This window comes from Dermacentor variabilis, chromosome 1, assembly GCF_050947875.1.
Source record: "Dermacentor variabilis isolate Ectoservices chromosome 1, ASM5094787v1, whole genome shotgun sequence".
NCBI classification, from domain to species: Eukaryota; Metazoa; Arthropoda; class Arachnida; order Ixodida; family Ixodidae; genus Dermacentor; species Dermacentor variabilis.
The window spans coordinates 118195997-118218399 of NC_134568.1; the positions used below are offsets into that span (position 1 = coordinate 118195997).

The following is a 22403-nucleotide window of genomic DNA, read 5'->3' on the forward strand; positions in this document are numbered from 1 at the left end:
TAGCCGACTTTAGCTTTCAGCGCACCTAGCGGAATCGGCGAAACGCACCAGCCTTAAAGATAGTCGCGCACGCTGCCAAATCTCGGAGGCTCCAGTTTCAGTTTCGTTTCTTGTATTTTTTTTTTTTGTGCGACCCATACCTGTTTAAACCGCGTGATTTCATGCAGGCGCTTGTGCCGCTGTTTATATGTTGTGACTACGATCGCGCAAAGGTGTTTCACTCATGTTAGTTTCATTTAAATTCATATTTGCTGCTGTAACTCAGCGCAACAATCATGCCAACTGTTGAGGAAGTAGAACTTTATAATTCTTATGATATTGTACGTCTAGTAACTCACGCCAAAAGGTGTATTGTAAATAAATGTGCAGTGTTCCTTAAATATAAATGAACTTGCTGCAGCACAGTCAAGAACACGAAAATAGACTATTTATTGCAGCGAGATTGTAAGAGGCAGATACATGAAAACGGGAAGAAACAGCGAAATGCAAGTAATACGGGTGTCACACGGCGCACTTTTAAACGCGATCAAGCCCAATCCGATTTGAATTTTTCAGTTACGATTGGTTCTTTTGCGCAAACTGCGCGATGGCGCCAATATCAGTCGCCAATTTCAATCCGGATCGGACTTGTTCACGATCGAAAGTGGTCGTGTGACACCGGTATAATGGAGAATAGTCGGAAATGAATGGAGCGATGGCAATAACTGCACAAGCAAAACACACAGAAGACTTGTTGCAACTATCCAGATAATGAAAAGGGAAACTGTAAATACACTGCAGCATTTAATTTGCTTAAAATGAGATTGTTTTAGAAGGGAAAAAAAATATGACCTTGTACTTCTGCGAAGGAGGGTGAATTAGGGCAGCAAAATTATGTGAATGGTAGCGTGCCGAAATAAAATGGCTGCAAAAATAATTGAGCACGCACCAACATCTCGAATGTGTAAGCCAGTGTGTCCACCATTAAAGGGCTGCAATTAAGCACTGTGTTGGGGGTCTTCACCTGCAGTCTTCGAAGCCTTGCAATAGTTTTCTGATACTTGAAATTTTGCCCTTGAGTTTGCGTGATGTCCTTTGGCTGTACAGTGTATGTTAAGGAAATGGTGGAGATTCCTGCAATACGTAGAATGACAGACAGAAGGTAAGCAATACTGGAGGCTTCAAAGCTATTGAATGTAGACGCTACGTTCCTTCGTATAAGCAATATTGGAGCCTGCAAAGCTTTATAATGGAGATGCTGCGTTCGTTCATGCAATGCGTGTTCTATATATTTATTTTTTGGTTAAGGAAGCACTGTTACAAAGGCTAAGAAACAAGGAACTTTCTACGTTAACGACTTCATACATAATTAAAACACGAAAACACGCATTTTCAGCCCAATGCAGAACAGCTAACAACGCTCGAGCGCACATAGCCTGCTACAGAGCTTGGGAGAAAGCACATTATTGCCATACTGAAATATTGCACGTGTACCGCTTTAGAAATAACTACATTTCTTTAGCAGAAGTAGAGCACCATACTTTTTCAGCAGTCGCCGCGCGTATCAAAGCTCTCTCCCCCAAACGGCATGTGTTCATAGGCCACATTTCTTAACGAACCATTATTTTATTTTCTGACTTCGTCATTGTATCGAACGTGCATAGCAGCTCGGACGCTGCCGCATCGCTGTTTTCGCTAGCATCACCGCTCATTGCTGCGCATAAAAAAAAATACGAAATGAAAGTCAGCGTAGCAAATCGGCAGCAGCTGTTCATGGCTGCAAGGCCACCATCACTCGTTCATGCGGCTAACAGTGACATAACGAAATGCGAAGAGAATAAGTCGTTAACAACGCGCAAAATAACTTTATGTGGCCTTACCATGAAACGGCGACGAAGCAGACGCTGGCAGAAGAACCCAACAACGATGCTCAGGTGCATTTTACACAGAGCCCGGCGGAGCGGTCTGTCAAGGCTTCGCACATGTTGGGTCATGCCGCCTGTCAAATTGCGCCTGTCAAGCATGCTAGAATGCTACTAGCATGTACCATAGAGTTTCCTACAAAATGTAATTTTGTAGGAAACTCTATGGCATGTACTACAGTAACTCTACTTGATGGATGTTATAAGCGTCCCCTTTGGAACGGGGCGGTGGGTTGCGCCACCAAGCTCTACTGTGGAGGCTAGAGCAACGCCTCCTGCTGGAGAGACGCAGTGGCTACGTGCGCACTGGATATATTTCGACGTTGTTTGACCGCAATTGTGTAGAAAATGAATAATTAGAAACACTATAAAATTATGGCGTGTATGTCATTTGTACGCGCACCATTGTCCTAACCAATATGACCAAAAATATTTCCTCGGAGCTCGGATGCTCCTCCATGAGAGCGCGTTGCATCGCCATCACCAACGCGGCATGGCGGCTTTTTGTGTTTACGTTGCGTCATAGCCCGAGCAGCTCCAGTTCTTTTTTCTTTTTTTTTTTTTTGTGCTATCAAGGTCATTGGTGTTTCAAGGCATGAAAATACAGTTTTAGGGGTTTCGATGAGCTACAGTTTAAATAATTTTGCTCACGTCTGCTCCGCAAAACTTCGTCAAAGTAAAAATGTGACCGCTAAGTACGTTTTGGAGGGACTTTCGTTGCATTATGGTGCATTAAAAAAAAAAAATCTTCGTTGTGGCGACAATTTCGTTGAAATGGATTTCATTGTACCCGGATTCGACTGTAGAAGTAATGGGAACGTTTCCCACTCAAAGAGCTGTGCTGGTAGAAATTTAGCAGGCTCTGGCTCGTAAAGGTTTTCAGGTACCAAGTATTTAATTACCGAAGTACCAAAAGAGAGGTTGCAGCGTTAAGTTCAGAATTTTCTTTATATTTGGTGGTGTATATGTCTGGAATAAACAGATCTCAAATGTGTTAACTTGAGAGAAATATTTGTGGTCGGAGGGCTTCAAAATGAAATTGACTTACCGCCTGCAGGCTAAGCCCCGTTCCAGAACTGCCTTTGGAGCATGTCGAGTCGCCAACATCCCCGACTGTTCTTGACGTAGATATGCTGGCGCGGCAAACCAGGATTTCTCGACCTAGTCCAGAACGTTGGGAGGCATTATGCATCATGAATCCTCGACTTGAGACAAATATTAAGAAGGTGAGCAGTGTACTTCTGTTTGACCGAATGTATGTGCTATAATATTACGTGTCCCGTTGTAATGCAATGAATTTTGCTAAAGGGATGCACTTTATTGCATATCGGTCTTCTCTGCAGAAATTATTAAATGATTTTGCTGAACCTATAAAGCATGTATGAGCATAGTTATGTACTCAATATTTACCCTGACCTGGTCCCATGACTTCCACCACATCTTGCTTTTAGACGTACGGTACTGTAAGATTTTCGCAAGTTGATCAAGGTTTCAGTATAAGTGGGCAAAAGGGCATCTGTTTCTTGTTAGTGAGTGCTATAAAATGAGAAGGCATCTCTTTTTATCTGTTTGTGCTTTTTTTTTGTGTGTGTGGGCCCATCACATCATTTGCAGATACGACTTGTCTGAATGCTTTAAAAAAAAACTTGTGCAGTGTATTGGCATCTAAGCTGTTTTGACTTGTGCCAGAAAAAATCGCATGCTGTCAAAATGTTTAGCATGTTTGTTGATCCTTCCATGTACAGAAAAAATGCTGAATGGTCTCTGAAATGTGTTCATTGCTTGTAGTGTAATGTCACGCATGAAAAAAAAACAATTTTTATTTATAAGAATATATGCTCTCCCACGAAACAAGCTTATTTTGCAGCCTGGTACCATTCAGTTTTTGATGTTAAAGGCTATGTGTAATGTACCTGCAGCAGTTGCTTGGCAGCTGTGGTGTTCTGCAATTTGGCAAAATATTATAGAGGTTCAATTCCTGTCTGTGGCAATAATACTCTGAGGAGAGTACAGTGAAAGTACTTGGTCTGCTTGGTGGAAGTGCACTACAGGGGCACATTACAGGGATCCTTGCCAGGTCTGGGCATTATAAACAGGTAAGTGTAGTATGTAGATCACACAGTGATGATTGTGGCTGCATTGTATTGTACTAATGTGTCTTCAAAAACAAAAGCTGATGCCTCTCTTTTAGGATGACCCACTCTCTTCACCAGCAGGGACAATGCCATTGGCTGCTTCACATCACATATACTGCATCCGCTCGCACAGCGAAAGCACTTTTTTTTTTCTTAGGAAAATATGAGGTTTTATGTGCCAAACCAAAGTGAAGTTGAGAAGTGCATTTAATATGTGGAGGAAATCTTACGGGAACTTTTTCAAAAGAGTAAAAATTGATAAGTAAGACAGTAATGACTAAAAAAGTGTTAGGTAACGCATTTGCAGTAAATACTGTATAAAGTAAAATATAGGTTGAGCGGGAATATAGGTTGAGTTCTTACCTTGAAGTAAACCCCCCCCCCCCCTAAGAAAAAAACCTTATACCCCTGTCACATGGCAAATCTAATGTCATTTCCAACAAATGACATTTGTTGTGATTAATGTCATTATCACAGCGCGCTGTCACACAACGAAAACTAATGTCTTTTGAAAATGATGACAATGACAATAGTAAAAAAAAAAGACACGCCTCAAACCCACTTTTGTCCAAAAATTATTTTCCAGTATGCTAAATTCCACTAGAATATGTGATCGTTGCTTTCAAACCATAGCGTTCGATCACTAACTTGTCGACATTGCCAACGAAGTCGAGTCAAGCCAAGCCAAAGCTAAGGCAAGCAACAGGGCGAAGAGAATGATAGGCGTGTCCGCTACATCTGCTAAAGTGGTACGAGAAGGGCAGTTGCATGCCATCGCCGTTCTGCGTTCTGATGTGCATGCGGGCTTCTAATATCCTCATTCTTCGCGCGTGCAACAGGAAAACGCGCATGTTTTTACGCCAAGTCAATTGAAGCAGCCACGGCAGATGCTCCGGTGCGAACCAACACGACTGCTGCAGCGAAAGCTAAAGACGGCTGTCTGGTCACTGGACTGAGAGTAGTTTTCTGTATTTACGCACATGTTGGACTTCAATGTCGCTAAAGCAACAATTAGGTAATAAGATTGATAGAATAATAGTGATCTTTTGTTAAAACAAAAAAGAAGCATGTACTGTTTGCGAAACACTGGCACACTTGTGGTGTCGACAATACACATTTGGTTCCAAACGAATGCGAATGAGTTTGGCGAACTTATTCGTTTGTAAATGTCATTTTCGACGAATGTCATTACGTTTTACCGTGTTACAGCAAACAAATGGTATTATCAGCGAATGTCATTCGTTGTAAATGACATTAGATTTGCCGTGTGACAGGGGTATAATATGTGTTCATTTACACAAGCACTGCCACGAGCAGCGAGCGCTCGCAAAGCTCCCGCACAAGGTGCACAAATGCGTCCTCAAGCTGTGGCTGCGCTGCACAATGCCTACGAAATTATTTATGTGTTGTACATCAATAGCTTTCTTTTTTGTGCCCACGAATATTGCACGCTTTTCTTTTTATAGAAACGCCAAACTGGTGTTTAGTGGCCATGTTGCTATTCACTTTGGTGAAGTCCATAGCTTGAATTGGGAAGGAACAGCGCCAACTAAGACGACCATGAGAGAGAGAACGACATAGGACAAGCACCAACTTCATCTATCTTTATTCATAGGAAAATCGGCAAATATAAGGAAAATCGCATACATGCGCACATGGACTATAATGCACTATCTGCCAAACCGTTCAAGATATGACATTTCGCTTTTAAAAAGGGTCACGGAAGTATTACTGACAGTTTTTCCCCCTCTTATTTGTATGGAATGCCTCCAAAACCTCACCTGCCTTTGTATCTCTGTTTCTGCCAAGGATCTTTATCTCTCGGAACTGTGGTTCACACTTCTTGTAGTAAAGGCATTGTTTCTGTGGAGAATGTTCTGCCGCCCGTTCCCACGTAGTGCAAGTTGCGCAATGTTGGAAAAAAAAAAAAAAAGGCGCACCTCCTTCTTTCAGCGACCGCACATGTTCAGCTACGCGGTCATTTGCACATCTACCCATTTGGCCCACATAGGTTTTCCCGCAGGTCAGAGGTATTTCATATAGCATATTGATGCAGCACTTTAAAAACTGCTTGCCATGATTTTTGGTGCAGCTGCTCCTCATACTCTCACTCGTCACGCGGGCGCAGAGCTGTGCTTGTTTCTGAGGAGCCAAAAACACGACTGGGACGCCGTGTCTATTTGCCACCTTTATCACATTGTGGGCGATCCTATGTGCATACGGGACCACTTCCACCTTCTCAGCTTGTTTTTGTGCGCACGGTTTCTTGACCATGGCACCTTTGATTTTCTGCAAAATCGCTTCAGCCACTGCTGTGATAACCATGCATGGGAACCTCGCCGAAGTTAACCTATCAACTTGCTTGCCATAGCTCACATGCATTGCATGGGGACACGATTTTACGAGAGCAGACTCAAGACAGTTTAGCAATGGAACGTTTTACAGATTTTTTAAAATGCGCTGACGCATAAGGTAGAAGCTCCTTTTGTGCTTGAGGCGCGTACTGCCAACATACATGCTCTTCACCTAAGGTAATGTTAATGTATAAAAACTGCAGTTGCCCCTGCAAGGGTAGTTCATACATGAATACCAACCTCTGCCCCTTCGCTTTAAAACTGTCTAGGACAGTGCTTACACCATTTGTGTAAGTCAAAACGTTCAGTTTTTCAAAAACTATTAAAACATCAACATACCTGCACACTTTTAGTACACCCTTTCCTGTTAAAATTGGCTCCAAGATGCTGTGAATAGAGGTTAAGAAAATGTTAGCAAGCATCGAGACTATTAACATTTTTTTGGCTCCTCGGAAACAAGCACAGCGCTGTGCCCGTGTCGCAAGTGAGGGTATGAGGAGCTGCTGCACCAAAAAACATGGCAAGCAGTTTGTAAAGCACTGCACCAGTGTGCTATATGAAATGCCTCTGACCTGCAGAAAAACCTATGTGGGCCAAACGGGTAGGTGTGCTATATGAAATGCCTCTGACCTGCAGAAAAACCCATGTGGGCCAAACGGGTAGATGCGTGAATGACCGTTCAGCTGAACGTGTGGTTGCTGAAAGAAGGAGGTGCGCATCTTTCCCAGCATTGTGCAACTTGCACTGCGTGTGACCGGGTGGCAGAACATTCGCCACGGAAACTATGCCTCTACTGCAAGAAGTGTGAACGACGGTTCCGAGAGATAAAGGTTCTTGGCAGAAGCAGAGATACAAAGGCACGTGAGGTTTTGGAGGCATTACATATAAAGAAGGAATAAAACTGTGTTAGTGATACTTCCGTGACCCTCTTTAAAACAGAACTGTTGTATCTTGAATGGTTTGGCAGATGATGCATTATGGTCCTTGTGCGCATGTACTATGTGATTCTCCTTATATTTGCCGATTTTTCGATGAATAAAGATAGATGAAGTTGGCGTTTGTCCTGTGTCATTCTCCCTCTCGTGGTTGTCTTAGTTGGCGCTGTTCCTTCCTAATTTAACTATGTACAACCTAACCCAAATGTATGCTGTTCAGAAGTCTATTATCTTGAATGTCGCTGAAAACTGTCCCTACATAACTCATCGCCCACGAGACAAAAATAAATCACGCATGAAGTTGATCAGAAGAGCATGCACAAGTAGACACAGTAGCAACAAAAAGAAAATGCCAGGAATAACATTCGGACGTGGATGCGGCTTCGACTATGCTTTCGCCAACATGCATGCCGTAGGTTGCTAAATGACACACATTCTGCTAAGGACAGCTATATAAGACGAAGGGTGACATTAGCCTACTTTTCTTTTTATGAAAATATCTTGACTAATATCCCTGTTTACATGGTACACACGTCCACTATTTGCAAAAAGTGGCAGCTTTATTGGTATACGGCTGCCAGAAGGTGTGACCCGATATGTAGCAAGCAGCTTGTTGTGCTACTTCCACCAGCAGCACTTGCAGCCTGTCAATGGCAAAATGCCTCACGGTAGCGCAGTCCACATGCTCCACAGCCTTTGAATTAAAACCAGCTGTATAACTGGTATTACTGCCCATTGCCCACAGCAAACATAAGACCGGCAGAAAAGCAAGCAACAAACAATGGTGTCATGGAAGGGTCACATATATGTGCAGTGCTTTCTTGCGTACAGTGCACAAGGGATTAATTGCAATAATCTGAGCCCTTGCCCATTGATACAACTTTGGCACTGTAAAGTGTAGGCATATGTGCTGCATCTGGCCCGATGCTGCAGCTAATGAGGGCAGCATTCTAACCTACCTTCTTCATTTGATCTCTTTTCTTAGTTCCATTGTCTTGTTGCCCTTGATGGTTCACAAGGCTCAGCATGCATAAAACGTGAACTGGGCAAGCTGAGCACACAGCACACGCTACTGCTTGTGTGTGAAATGTTTAGAACATTCAGGCTCTTGCAGGTCTCGTTGTGCATGCTCAGATTTTTTTCTCTGGGATCTTTCAGCTCAAAATGCACAATTACTTGCTATAAAGAGCAGATAATGGTACCCTGTCTAGTGAGACTTCCTGTAGGTTTCAACCTGCATTCTTTTTAATAAGTTTTGGTGACCAGGTTTAACGAAATTTCAAATAAACCTTACTCCAGGTAAAACAGTGCTGCCTTCATTCATATTTGGGGTTTCAGGCTTTTAAACTTCACCAGCTCTTCCATTCTCTGTGCGATGCCATAAAAACATAATAAATTAGATCTACTGTCTAAGGACTTCTAAATTGAAATGAAGTGGTCATACTGCATTCAAAAGAGCAATTTTCCATTATTTTTTTTGGCTGTAGGGTACATATTTAGAAGTCATGTTCTATGAAAACTTACTTAGAGCAGGATGCTGTGGTGTGCTGACAGATAGTCTGATACGAGTGCTAGAAGCCATTAAATCACTTTATGTTGTCTATAGTATGCATTTGCTGTTCCATATAGACAGTAAATTAAAACTTGCACTCCATGCACCGTTCATTCCATGACAACTGTCCCAACTTTGGCGCTTGGCCATTTCCTATATCATCAAAAAAGTATGATATTTTAGTCTTCCAAAATATATTCGACCTTAAAATTTTTTGTAACCTGACAACCATTTAAAATTTGTCGTGAATCGTGAAGCTAAGTACGATAAAAGCATTGCCTAAACTGCACATTCGGACGAACTACAAAAATTGCTTTGCTGTAGTTTAATCACCACTCTATCATCTACAACAAATGTCACGAATTCTTGTTCCTGCATTATTTATCCATTAATAAAAATTCCTAAAGTTTAGGGATCTCAAAAAAGGGTTAAGTAAAATATGGGTGGCTTTCATGGCGCAAGTGTTGTCTAGATTGAGTTTCGTGTGCTGGTCCTGGTATAAATATGCCTAATAGTGCTTCTGATGAAGCAGCGATGCATCCTCCTTGCACCCAACAGTTTCGCACTTATAAGGCGTTTGCTTGCAGAGCTGTGATCATGCACTCCTGTGGATGTTCCAGTGGATCTATATTATGGGTGGGTGGGTTTAACTAGTTGTGTGGGCAATACCTTTGATTCTATCTGGTAGCTTCTGCTTTGCTACTTTTGGTGATATATTTCATACATATCAAACTGCTCTCAGAAGTCAACCTATCTGCCACCACTTTTTGTGGTTCTCCTGACAGGTGCTGGGACAACATCCCGAGGGTGTTTGGCTATCAAGCTTTGCAAAGTTGTACAAGGTGAGGAGTTATTTACGTTATTCATAGTGCATGCTGAAACTTAAACTTGCATTGTATTGCCGCCATTTGTTAAAGTTGGCTGGCTTATGCAGGCTCTACATATTACACAATCAAATTTGGGCTGATTGCCAGTCTCAGATTTTTATTTTACGTGTATTTACTTCTATACTACTGACCTGAGTTTCAGGTAATACGCAGAAGTGGGTTGCAGTACAGAGAAAAAAGCAACTAGCAAGCAGTGCATATTGGAGAAGCAAATTCAAGAAAAATAATGCTCAGTGAAAACTCGAGTGTCCTTTGCAATGGAGAATAAAAATAAAAGGATAAAGTCAATACTGGACAGTACAAATACAGTATAGACTCAATTAATAACTCAGATTTTTACGCCATAAAGAGAAGCATGAACCAAGACAATATTGGGCATTCAACATCAGTGGATGGAGTAAAACCTCGATATAAGAAAGTCAGTAAAATCGGCAATTATTTTCGTTATATCGAAATTTCAATGTAATGAAATATGACCTTTTATGTGAATAAGTACAGTTGCCGATTTTTCTTACACGGAAAGGGGCCGCAGAATTTTCCAAATTATCGGGCAATCAAAAAAAGCAAGCTTGAATGAGAAAATTCATTTTGATAAATTTGGGAGTCGGTGACGAATGATACGGTATCATGCCACGCACGTCGATATTTTCTCGGTGGTATGAATTCAGCGAAGCCAGCCACGCTTTTGCATACCGCCAACACCGCCCCCACGGCTGATAGCGTCTTCACCGTGTGGGCGATGCTATCGAGGAAAGCGCCTGCAGCGGGAGCGAATGCTTCGTCCACCTCGCTCCAACGGGTCACCTAAACTCCAAAGTACGCAACCTTTGATACTAAATGTGTGGTAAGACAGCTTACATGATGCCACACCGTCTCGGCACGCCCACTCTTTGCACACGCAACAGATTATGCATACGCGGCTGCCTATGTGCTCAGCCACACTTGTATGCCTAGTGCACCGCCTATAGAGGCGCTACTGATAGTCACCTAGCGGGCGCTTCCAACAGTACGCTCGGGAGCAGTAGCAGACGACAACCCTTTGTAGCAAGGATGGCTGAAGTTTGTGGCTGCGATTTCTCCTTTGTTCGGGTGCCAGACTGCTTCTTCTGTAGTGACAGCTGTAGGAAAGATGCTGACCTCTGTGGGAGTGGGTATGAACAGGATGTTAACAGTGTTTGGGACAACACGGTCCACATACGTGCCAGGTGCATCCCGCAGAGAAACGCCATGAACTCCATTTACATGAAGTGGAGCTCATGTTAACTAGCCGATAAATTTTGTTGACGAATGCAATGCCTCGATTATTAAAAAAATAAATTCTACAGGACGGCAACAACGAGGCGGCACACGACGCGGCTCGAGGGCTTACGGACCGAGCCGGAGTCGCAAGTGACGCCCCGACACCCTCCGGATGTGACGGTGTGGTAAATGAGTGGGAATGGGAGGACAAAATGACAACATATAATGACATTACGAAACATTATAGGTTACAGAGGCGCATATTCCCGCGATCTCACGCGAAATTGACAAAAAAGAAGTCTGTCGCATGGCGGTAGTTACAAACTAGGACGTATCCAAATCCTGCGCTCTCGCACATCATATATCCAGATGTATATCCTACGGACAATTGCAAAACATGTTAATCCAGAGCCACTCTGGAGCATATATTATGGGAATGCAGAGGGATAAATAACAATAAGAAAACGCGGCTTCTAGCAGCAGCCTTCGCAGGCGCTGGGAAGCCGCGCTTCTCAGCTCTGCCCTCAAGGATCAACTATGGGCCCTCCAGCGGGCCGAGGATACCGCCAGGACCCACGAACTCCTGGCCGTCACCTAGGCGGGGCCTTCGGCCCTCCCCACCAACCCGCAGGGCACACAATAAAGTTCTTTCCTCCTCCTCCTTGCAGTAATGCTACTTCTGTACCTCAATAATAAGCACCCATTGTTAGTTCAGACTTATGTTGAACAAATCCGCACGGTGCGATGTCTGCATATGCCGTTGTGATTTTTCTGCCGATGAATAGATGTGCCATCGCTGAATAAGTGCAGTCAAAGTCGCCTCAAGAAGAGTAGTTGCGAATTTACTGATGGAAACGCGTTCGCTAGTCAACGAAGTCACCAAACACACGGGTTAATAAAAGTGCATTTTAGCGCTGTACTGCTGATGCAATTCTGCTGCATACGCAAATGAACTGCCATTCCTGCTGCAATTTTTGCAATTCTAAATTCCCCAAGGGAGCTGCTTGTAAAACGTACAAAGCTAATGTGAAACTTTTCACTACTTTTCTGAAAATTTTATTAGAGAGAGGTGCCACATGGGGATATATTTGAAGGCAGAGCAGCGCCAGTTAAAGTAGATGAGCGCTGGCAGAAAGGCCGGGTTTAGTCCTCTGCAGCGTAAACATAATAAAGAATTAAGTTGAGTACAAAATTCACATGCAAAATGGGACTACGTTGTGAAACAAACAAATCACTTGGCGTGTTAAGTCCGCTCAGACAGCATCGAGGTGTGATGAGTTCCCAAACGTGACACGAATTTTCAGGGGAAAATGGAACAAAAATACCATTTGCAGCAACTATTAGCAATTCTCGACCTGAACTACCTATTTTCTAAACACATTTCCCAAAAACCACAATATCTAACATGCCTCTGGGTGAAAGGAATAAAGCTGTTAAAGAAGCGCTCGCTTGGTATCATTCCGATAAGACACAGCGTGATTTATACCCTTCAAAAATGTGGCAGTGTGAAAACCTCGCAGTTCAAAAGAATCAACAAGAGATACATGAAGCAACTAGCAACAGTTAAACATGTGCGAAGCCACACATAAAATAGATGTAAAAACATGAAGTGCGCGACAGCTGGTGCGAGGATTTACCGGGCCACATATAACCAACAATTTCAGTTCTTGCAAACTTCAGTAACTTTAACATACAACACAATGCGCTCGTGCAGTCTTGCTGCCTTGCTAGCGCAGCGTGGTAAAGAAGCGGAAAACAATATAAGCGGCAAACGGCATTCCGAACTTTAGTGAAATGCCTTTAAACCGAATGCTGTACTGCAGACTAACTTTGTCGCTTACACGTCCAACTACGATCGAGTGGGGAAAAACAATGCGACAAAGGAAAGGATGAGAACAAGAAATTTCCCCCCGAAGCGACGATCCATTGCTATCGTTGCTCCCGCTGATGAGGCTTTGTGGGGAATGATTAGAACCGTATCGCTGGCACGTTTTGCTGGTATTTGAGCCCCCCCCCCCCCCCCCCCTGCATCAATTCTTCTTTGACATTTCTTGAAGCTTTGGCCACTCCACACATGCGAAGGGTGTTGCCTATTTTGCTCTGAAAACGTGAATAAGACAGAGAAGCACTATCAATGACACTTCAAACTACGGCACGCGGCTGGCTCCTCTCCCGTGTGTTCTGCGCAAGGCCGCCACAAGTCCATCGGTGCGCACTACGCGTATAGCCATGCGCAGCCACGGCCTAAAACTACCCCCCCCCCCCTCAGTTCCCCCCCTCGTGTGTGCTTGATAGCATTACCGCGAGCTTGCACCCCTCCCCCTCTTTCCCTTCGCTTGTGTGGGAAGGCAGCATTTGTGAAGCCACCATCTTTCCTGTCTCACCCTCGCATACTTTCACTCGCACCTAAAGCACACAGTGCAATGGGCGCAATAGGATCTTGTCGCAATTGTACTTTATACGGAACATGATGTGTCTACACTTCAGTGGTCGCTCTTGTTGCGCAGCCCGTGATTTGAGAGGTGTGTTTGCAAGCAGCCGCTTTTAATTTAAGCACTTGACCATCTGCGTCCATGGAAGTTTCCATTTATTGTCTTGGCATTCCTTTATGGCGGAAGTGAAATTTCATTATTTTGAAATGGTGTACAAACACTGCATTATATTGAGGTTCTAGATACATGGTGTTCTATGGACAAGAGTTTATGACAAGTGAAATATTTCGTTATGTTGAGAATTTCATTATATAGAAGTTTGTTATACTGAGGTTCAACTATTCCAGTTAGTTATGGCTTGTGGCTTTAGTGTGAAACAAGACTCCAATGATTTTCTTATAGCTCTATTCTCTTGGGCGTCGGGATTTATTTATTACAAATTTTCAATGGTAAAATGAATATAAAAACTTTAGTCTATCTTTGCATCTGCAGGCTTTCTTTATTTGCTGCTTTTAAGATAGCTGTGGGTGATGTCAGCCCGTTACGGTTGGATATACAGTCATTACAGGATATACAGTCTAATTATGATGTAGTGAAAATGGCTACAATGAATTATCGGATGTAGCAAAGAAATCTAAAATGAACTTGAAAAGGGGGGGTACCAGCGAAACACAAAAGACGCGCACACAAGGAAAAGCTGTTAGACACGGACGGACGCTGGACTTTCAACTGTACTTTATTGAAATTTACATTGCTGCACATAATAAATTTTGTGTTTCGCTGGTACCCCCCCCCCCCCCTTTTTCAAATTCATCATGCACCTACTGGGCCCAAGAGCTTGCGCTAATGCACCACAAATCTAAAATGTTTCTTGCCAATATCAGCATGTAACAAATACAGTTAAACCTCGTTATAACAGTTGCATCGGATGTAATTTCATTATATCCAATATTTGTTATAAATCATATGCTCGGTTATTGGCAAAAAAGGAAATCGTGATCAGGTCTATATGAAAGAATTGCAAGAGGGTTGCCTCCGACAGGCCAGCAAAGACTCTCCTGCGGATTTGGATGACCTGTCGACATCTTGCTGTGCTGATACGAGGCACGGGAACAATAAATTATACTCGCGCTCTGCAAATTCCTGAACATGGAACAGTGTGAACAATGCTATCGCGTAGGATAGGAACATTGGCTTCCCGACTGTGGACGAGCCACACCAAGCTGCTCGCCAAAATGTGCGCGCTGCCGACAGACTTTTCGGACTCGGAAGGGACTGATTTGTACTCTGCTGCTTTGGCTGTCAGTCTAGCCCTTGCATCTGTTCTCGCACTTGATTGCCGATGAGGTCTACAAGTGTGAACATACCTATTGGCAGCGAGATTCCCGTGGCGGCTTATGACCAGCCATCATGCTGGCTGCACTGCTTAGGCTGCTATAATAGTTGCGGTCGACATGGTAGCAGCATTATTCATGGTCGCCATGTATGCGACATCTCGGCACGGTTCATGCCTGAAACACTGTGCCGCATGAAAATTTCTGTTATTGCTGTGATACATTAGTGCTAAGGGTTGGTTGCGGTGCCGCAGAAATTGTGCAGGTTTGAAAAATCAATCGGTGACTGTATTATACATTTTTGCTTCTAGAATATGTATCTTGAGGCTAGTGCAAATCAGAATTTACTTCGCTATAGCCAATACCGTATCTGATTCCACATTTTTTATTTCATCATTGCAGGAGAATGTTCCATTGAAATAAAAGTGACCAGCCAAATTTTATACATCTCGGATCTAACGAACTAATTCGTTATATTGGTAATCATTACATCAAGGTTCAACTATATATGCTTATAGTGTATATCATATATAATAGCAAAGCTATCTTGGTGTTGAATGTGACTTCTTTAAAATGAGGTTCCACTGTACATGAACCCGATTTCCTTTGTACAGCAATGAAAGGGGCTAGTTGAACGTTCATGGTTATATTGCGCTCAGTATTACACAAACGATATTAAGTGAAGGACGGGACGTGGACGGACGTAGCCTTTGTACAGTTGTTGCTTTTTGTGTAAGTATTTCATACGACAGTGGCATATTCCAATATGGGGCGTATTATTTTAAAAGCAAGAATTTTATGTGTTGGCTTGCATAGACAACTGGCTCAAGTACCCCAACTTTCTCAAAAGTGCCTTCAGTATGTTTAAGGTGGCCATTCCGTCTAAGGTTAAAGAAACTAACACCTACATATTCAACTGGTTGTTATGCAGAGAAGTTCATTCTTGTGGTATGAAAATGATAAAAGCTTTTTCCAGGAGACAGTCATCACAACATATTTCTTATTGTAAAGGTTCATTTGCCACATGAAGGACCGTGCATCAATTTATGTTCAAAAGGGGTTTAGTAAAGTCTGGTCGCTAGAAGTAAGTATTCCTTCGTATAAAATGCAATGTTTGGCAAAGAGCGTATTTTTACCAGTATGTCGCAAACGATGTTGTTATTCTTATAATGGTGGTGCAGGAAATGACAGGTGTCGAGCTGTGCCCTACACAGTATGGCTATGACAACATGATGAACCTGATAGCAGACTTCAGGCACGTGGTTTCTGTGTCACGGCCATTTTCTGATGGAGACTTCATGATCTGTCTGCATGCCTCACCCAAAGAGCCCACTCTGGATCTCAAGATGGTGAACGTCATGCAGGCATTAATAAGGTAATGTGTACTAAGTACAAATTCCTGAAAACAATCTGGGGTGTCAGATAAATGACGGATATTTGCCACTCACCTGAAAGCAGCAGGATGTTGCATAGGTAACTCAACAATTTTTGTAAATGGCAAACATTGCAATTAGAAAAAAATTCCCGTAGCTCCTTCTCTTTGAATAGTGAGGCACCTTGAATGTTTCTGCAGAACTTGTGTGGCTAATCATCATCTAGAGGCAAGTATTAAGCCAATGTGGACGGCTAAATACTATTCCAGAAGCTTTGCAGCACTTGCTTTGTGCCAAGAAAAACATAGTTCCCGATAAAGTAGTAACTGAAGGGGCTGCATTCCTCTAGCACATTTCAAATAGGCTGCATCGGGCGAGGTGGTGTGACACTGCATACATCATCGCCGCCCTTTATGGCCATCAGTGAGTAAAGTGGCGGTGCCTTTGATCCGGCGCTGCAATTTTTCGCATAAAATGCAAGGTTGTGGCCAGAAACCAATCCCAGATGGAGCCAAAACTGCGGTTAATTGTCAAAAGAAAGCATGTGTCGATCGTAAGTGCAGGACGTACTAATCTTGAAATGCTGCACACTACCAGAACTGCCAAAATGTCAGAATGTGGGCAGCGCAAGGTCTAGTAAGAATGAAAATGTGCCGTTGTCAACGGTATCATCAATCAGTTTTTTTTTCTAAGAATCTAATAGTGTAAAAACTGGAATATAGGTTGATGCTGTATATAGGTCGATCCCTGACTTTGAGGTAAATAAAATTGAAAAAAAAAAATTCTTTAATGCAATGAACTACAGCACACACTATATTCTACCAATACGCTGATTCATTGCCTGTGATGAAAGCCGCACGTCCAACTGTGGCAATTCTCATCAGAGAATGACTGCTAAGTCACTAATGGCATCCCACAGCACATCACCAGTGATGTCCAAAGCATTTGTTATGCAGGACTAGGCATGCGCAACGCTCTCAGTGATCAGTGAACAGCACGCACTGGGTACTTGAGTTGCACGCTGGTGATCACTGCAGCTGACTGCAGGCGCTCTCGAGTGACTGCAGGCGCCCTCGAGTGACTGCAGGCGCCCTCGAGTGACTGCAGGCGTCCTCGAGTGACTGCAGGCGTCCTCGAGTGACTGCAGGCGTCCTCGAGTGACTGCAGGCGTCCGCGAGTGACTGCAGGCGTCCGCGAGTGACTACTGGCGTCCTCGTGTGACTACTGGCCATTCACTTCCTTGCATGGTCTAGCTCCAGTCAATTGAAGCTTCAGGTTTTTTATGCCGTGTTCGCACCCTACAGTGGCCGACAAGAGTTCTCCTACGCGCCGCCAATTTGTCCCAGCTGATAGTCGTTCTTGCACATGATGCGCCTGAATAAATTCCACTATAGTGTCTGGAGTTGAGCATGAACAGCGTAGAAGCCGTAATGAAAGTCAACACTTGCACTCACTGTGATTGCACTGTTTTGCAACCAGATGGGGCAGCATTGCCATGCTCTTGTTTGCGTTCACAAATTCTATCGCATCATTTTTGATTGCAGCACTAAAGTCAAGCAGAGGCCTGCTAATTTTGCATCCCAAGAATTTTTTAGGGGGGGGGGGAAGAAAAAACCTCTACCTGTATTTCAGTTTTTACAGCAGAGTAGACAAGTAGCATTCAATCTTACGATGCAATGTAATGATATTTTTTTTGTTATCAGTGGTGGAATATTAATGACACAGTTTATAATGAGGTGTCGCAGCGTAATCTGGCTATTTCTAGAAAGTGCCAGTAGAGGGTCAAATTGTGTCGTACATTTACCTCGATTTCTCGCATCTAAAGCTCTGTTCTTGATAATATTGATGGTTTGGAAATTTCTGAGCAATAATCTATCATTGTAAAATGTTTTACTGAATAATTGCCTTTTGTGTACATTTAAGACGGACTTTTTACCTAAAAAGTTTTTTATCGCCATAGAGTGTTTCAAAATTTGGAGGTGTGACTAAGCTTAATTGCTCCACAGCCAAAGCATGTTGCCGCTAATCAAGTGGCTCTTGTGATTGCAACCTGCTCTGTGCCTATTCCTTTTCCATGCTGAATGTGCAAGTTGCAAAAAAACTTTTTCTTAATCGCTACCATGTTTCGGGGCACGTTAAAGAACCCCAGGCGGTTGAAATTGGAGTCCCCCTCTACTGCGTGCCTCAAAATCGGATCGTGGTTTTGGCATGTAAAACCCCAGAATAAAAACTTTTTTTCATCATGCAACACTGTACAAACTGCCTCTGCTCCAATGATGTTTGTTTCAGGGCAACACATTGTGGCAGTTTGCTTTAAACTAGTGCATGAGGGACGAATCTTGAATTACGGCACAAAGTAGCGATGTGAACAAGAGCTTACAAAGGCATGAATTTATTCCGTCTTGCCTGGTTTTCCCATTCTATTGCATTAATACGAATGAAGGTACACAAATGAATGAAGACTTGGCTGAATGAAATTCAGCTTCAGTTCATTATTGGAATGAAGTCGGTTTGTGGGTGTATTAGCCATTTGGGATGAAGTAGAACTGGAATCACTACCTCTAATTAGCATACTTGTGTATACTGCTATGATAGTAAAATATTACATGTGATTAGGTGTAAAACAGCTTGGTTCTAAAATATTTTTGTGTGTTAATGTGGCAGAGGTTTTTGCAATCAGTGTCTCACTGCTTTCTGAAACCAGGAAGAAAAGAAATCGAAGTTTCCAAAAACTACATTTCTATTTTTTGGGTAGCCACCATGAAATTATGTGCAGGCTTTTAGGCCCTGTACTGCATGACTAGATATAGCTCCGCTTTTCTTGAGTACCATTTTCCTTTCCACGCTACCAAATGTTTATGCATATTGCTAAGAACAGAGCTGCATGACACGCAATATTGGCTATAGTACAGCTACTTGAAATCTCTCGAGATCTGCCATAGTAGCTTAGTGGCTATGGCGTTGCGCTTCTAAGCATGAGATCACGATTTTGATTCCCGGCCGCCGTGGCCGCATTTTGGTGGGGGTGAAATGCAAAATCGGCCGTGTACCATACAGTGGGTGCGTGTTAAAGAGCACCAAGGGGTCGAAGTTAATCCAGAGTCCCCCCACTACCGTGTGCTTCATAATCAATCAGATTGTGGTTTTAGTGTGTAAAATCCCACAATTAAATAATTATATTATTATTTAATGTTTATTCAGGAAGATTGTGGCACGAGGACATTTTTCATTTTTATGTTCTTGTGCAATCCCACACACTCCTCTACCAATTGCGAAAAGAATCATTTTTACCTTGTGCTGTTAAAAAAGTTGCAGGGTAAATTGTAAGGTGCACCGTGCTTGGTAGATTGGGTTTCACATTTTTTTTTACTTCCTTGTTTTACAATAATACAGTCGAACCCGGATATATCGAATTCGACGGGGATCGGAAAATAGTTCGATATAGCGAAAATTCGATATACAGATATAGGCCAAAAAAGCACTCGCGATCATAAAAAATTGTGGCTTACCAATTGGAACAGCCATGAATCTCATATCATGTGCACACAATATGAAAGTGCTTTATTTCACAGAAAAAAAATCACTAATTTTGGGCTGCTTTTTCCTCTGGGAGATGTAGTTGAACACGCTAGTCTCAATCTTCTCGAGACTGTCCAGGTGCGAGAGCCCAGTGCCTTCCATTTCGCCGCAACAGCGCCGAATCAGGCTGAACGCTGACACCAGTTCAGTGGCTGTGCACGGACGCGTTTTTTCGAAAACACAGTTGCCCTCGTCGTCGCTGGAATCGCAGTCTTGAACGCCAGCTATTCCGGCCACAATGTCGTCATCAGCGAGGTCGGCTACCGCTTGAACTTCGCTGTCAGCATTAATGAAGTCATCAACAGTAACTTCGGACGGGACGGCGCCGGGAAAATTGGACAAGTCGCGAAACGCGTCCTCCAAGCACTCATCGTCATCTAAAGCTTCCTGACATTCATCTCCGGCCACTTCAAGGCCTGCCTTGCCGAAACAGTTGGCTACTGTGGCCTGCTTCACGTCGCCCCAAGCGCCGGTAATCATCTGGATCGCGCCGAGCAGGTCAATCTTGAGATCGGTTCCCATGCGGAGGTTTACGAGGAGCCGTTGAATAAGTCGCTTCTGATAGCCTACCTTGAATGCCTTTATGATACCCTGGTCGAGGGGCTGCAGTCTCGCTGTGGTGTTCGGCGGGAGAAACTTTCAGTTCAATGTGCTGCAGCTTGCAAGTTGTTTGATGGGCCGAACAGTTGTCTACCAGAAGGCAAACTCGGTGGCCCGACTTACCCAACTCAGCGTCCCAAGCCTGCAGCCATTCAACAAAAAGTTGACGTGTCATCCAGGCCTTCCTATTACAGCCGTAGCGGACGGGAAGCTGTTTACAGTTCTTGAAGCAGCGCGGTGACTTGCTCTTCCTGATCACAAATGGCCGTAGCTTGCACGAGCTGTACATGTTGGCTGCAAGCAGTACCGACACACGCACTTTGCTCATTTTACCGCCATGACATGAGGTTCCACGAAAAGCGAGTGTCTTATTCGGCAACATTTGCCAAAAGAGACCAGTTTCGTCTGCATTGAAGATTTCTGCAGGCGAAAACTTCGCAGTGATCTTCGGCCACTCCTCAGAAAGCCACTGCTGCATCTCCTGGCTGCTGACAGCCCCACTTTCGTCTGAAATGGCCTTTCCTACAATGCTGTGGTGGTTTTTAAACCGTTGTAGCCATCCAGTGCCACCGCAAAAGTTCTCTTCGCCAAGAGCCGTAGTAAACCATTTGGCCTTTTCGATTAAGATCGGGCCATCCACAGGAATATTTTTCGCTCGGATTTGAAGAAACCACGTATAGAGTGCCTTCTCCACTTTGTCAAAAGCAGCAGGGCGCACACGACACGCTCCCGAGCGACTTTCCTCACCTGCTTTAAGCTTGATGTCCTGCTCGTTTTTTAACAACGTACTTAAAGTACACCGCGGAATGCCGAATGCGTCTGCCATGGAGGACTTTTCTCCATTCTCGACACGCCGGATTACCTCAAACTTTCTTGCAAAGTCCAGATTTTTCCTCTTTTTTAGGTCTGCAGATGCCATAGCTCACCAGATGACCGCAATCATACATGCTACACACGGCACGTTGAAACACAGGTACACGCAAGAAAACGCGCGATGCGCAGATGGAGCAGTCCAAGCGAAGCCTGTTCATAGAATAAAGAACCAACGTTTGAGCGGCAGTCAGCGCAGCTGCGTAGGAACGACAAAGGGAAAAGAAAGAAGAGAGCGGGGAAAAAAATCGGCGGAATATGCCGTCGAAGGCGCTGTGCTATGCTTAGTTTTTTTTAGCCCTCTCTGGCAGCGACCGTGCCGACCCCTCACTCTCTCTTTCTTTCCCCAAGAAGCGTGGCTTGCAAACGTAGCCGCGTCTCAATGCCGCACACTCTCTTCGTTGAGCTCCAATGGCCTTGCCCAATGCACACGCCGGCGGTACAGGAGAAGTGAGAGAGCTCGCGCTGGTGGGGCACAAGAAAGGGGGAAAGGCTCTGCGTCTCCGTCGCTAGGCGACGGCCGCGCATGTGCAGAGGAGGAGCCTGCTGACTGACTGCAGAAATGTTTTCCCCTGAGGATCGGACACGGATGTCTTTGGGAAAAGCGCACCTTCCAGGGGCGCGGTGCGGCGCAGCGTTCGATATATCGAATGTCTGACGAAAATGGAATTCGATATACTACGCAATTGTCCTATACTTTTACATAGTAGTTTCAAGAGGGTAATCCGTGTGTTTAATATAGCCAATAATTCGAAATATGCGGGTTCGATATATCCGGGTTCGACTGTATGTCCAGTTTAGTATTATTCTTTGCTCTCATCAATAATATAAAATCGGGGTTTGATGGAATCTCGTCTAGTGGAGAAGAGGCACGAGGAAAAAGAGAACACTGAAAAAAAAAAAACATTGAGAAATTAAGACGTTTCAGCTTGCACAACGGTGCTGAAATATTGTGAACATTTATTGTGAACAAGGCTCCCATTTGGGAGCCATAACATATTAATTTTTTTCGCTATTAATTTTTTTTCTTGATCGGCATTCTTTTTTCATCATCAATAATGTGTCATATTTTTCAATATTTTGCTAATTTTTTGCTTAAAGCTTTCAAAAGGGAGTGTTTCAATGGCCTGAATTGGGCAAAGGATTCCAAAGGATGTGTACTTGAACCTGGAAATCCACTCTCAAGTTTGATCTCGTTTCTTGAGAGCAAAC

General features: G+C 43.6%; 1 protein-coding gene and 1 long non-coding RNA gene across 5 annotated transcripts in view; one reads left to right on the forward strand and one right to left on the reverse strand.

Moving 5' to 3' along the window:
* The window catches only part of LOC142583459 (uncharacterized), a 197806-nt gene that overhangs the window by 27318 nt on the left and 148085 nt on the right, over positions 1 to 22403 (forward strand). For 2 of the 4 annotated variants that reach the window (XM_075693941.1, XM_075693949.1), the window contains 3 exons: positions 2959 to 3127; positions 9663 to 9719; positions 15951 to 16144. In XM_075693941.1, coding sequence (XP_075550056.1) covers positions 2959 to 3127; positions 9663 to 9719; positions 15951 to 16144 — 420 coding nt within the window. Of the gene's footprint in view, positions 1 to 2419; positions 2597 to 2707; positions 2785 to 2958; positions 3128 to 9662; positions 9720 to 15950; positions 16145 to 22403 lie in introns of those variants that run through there. The other 2 variants (XM_075693955.1, XM_075693963.1) reach the window with 2 other exon arrangements.
* Positions 411 to 2009, reverse strand: LOC142583480 (uncharacterized). The gene is made up of 2 exons (XR_012828642.1): positions 1860 to 2009; positions 411 to 1113 (listed from the first exon to the last, which is right to left on the reverse strand). It is a non-coding gene; the product is annotated as an uncharacterized LOC142583480 (long non-coding RNA).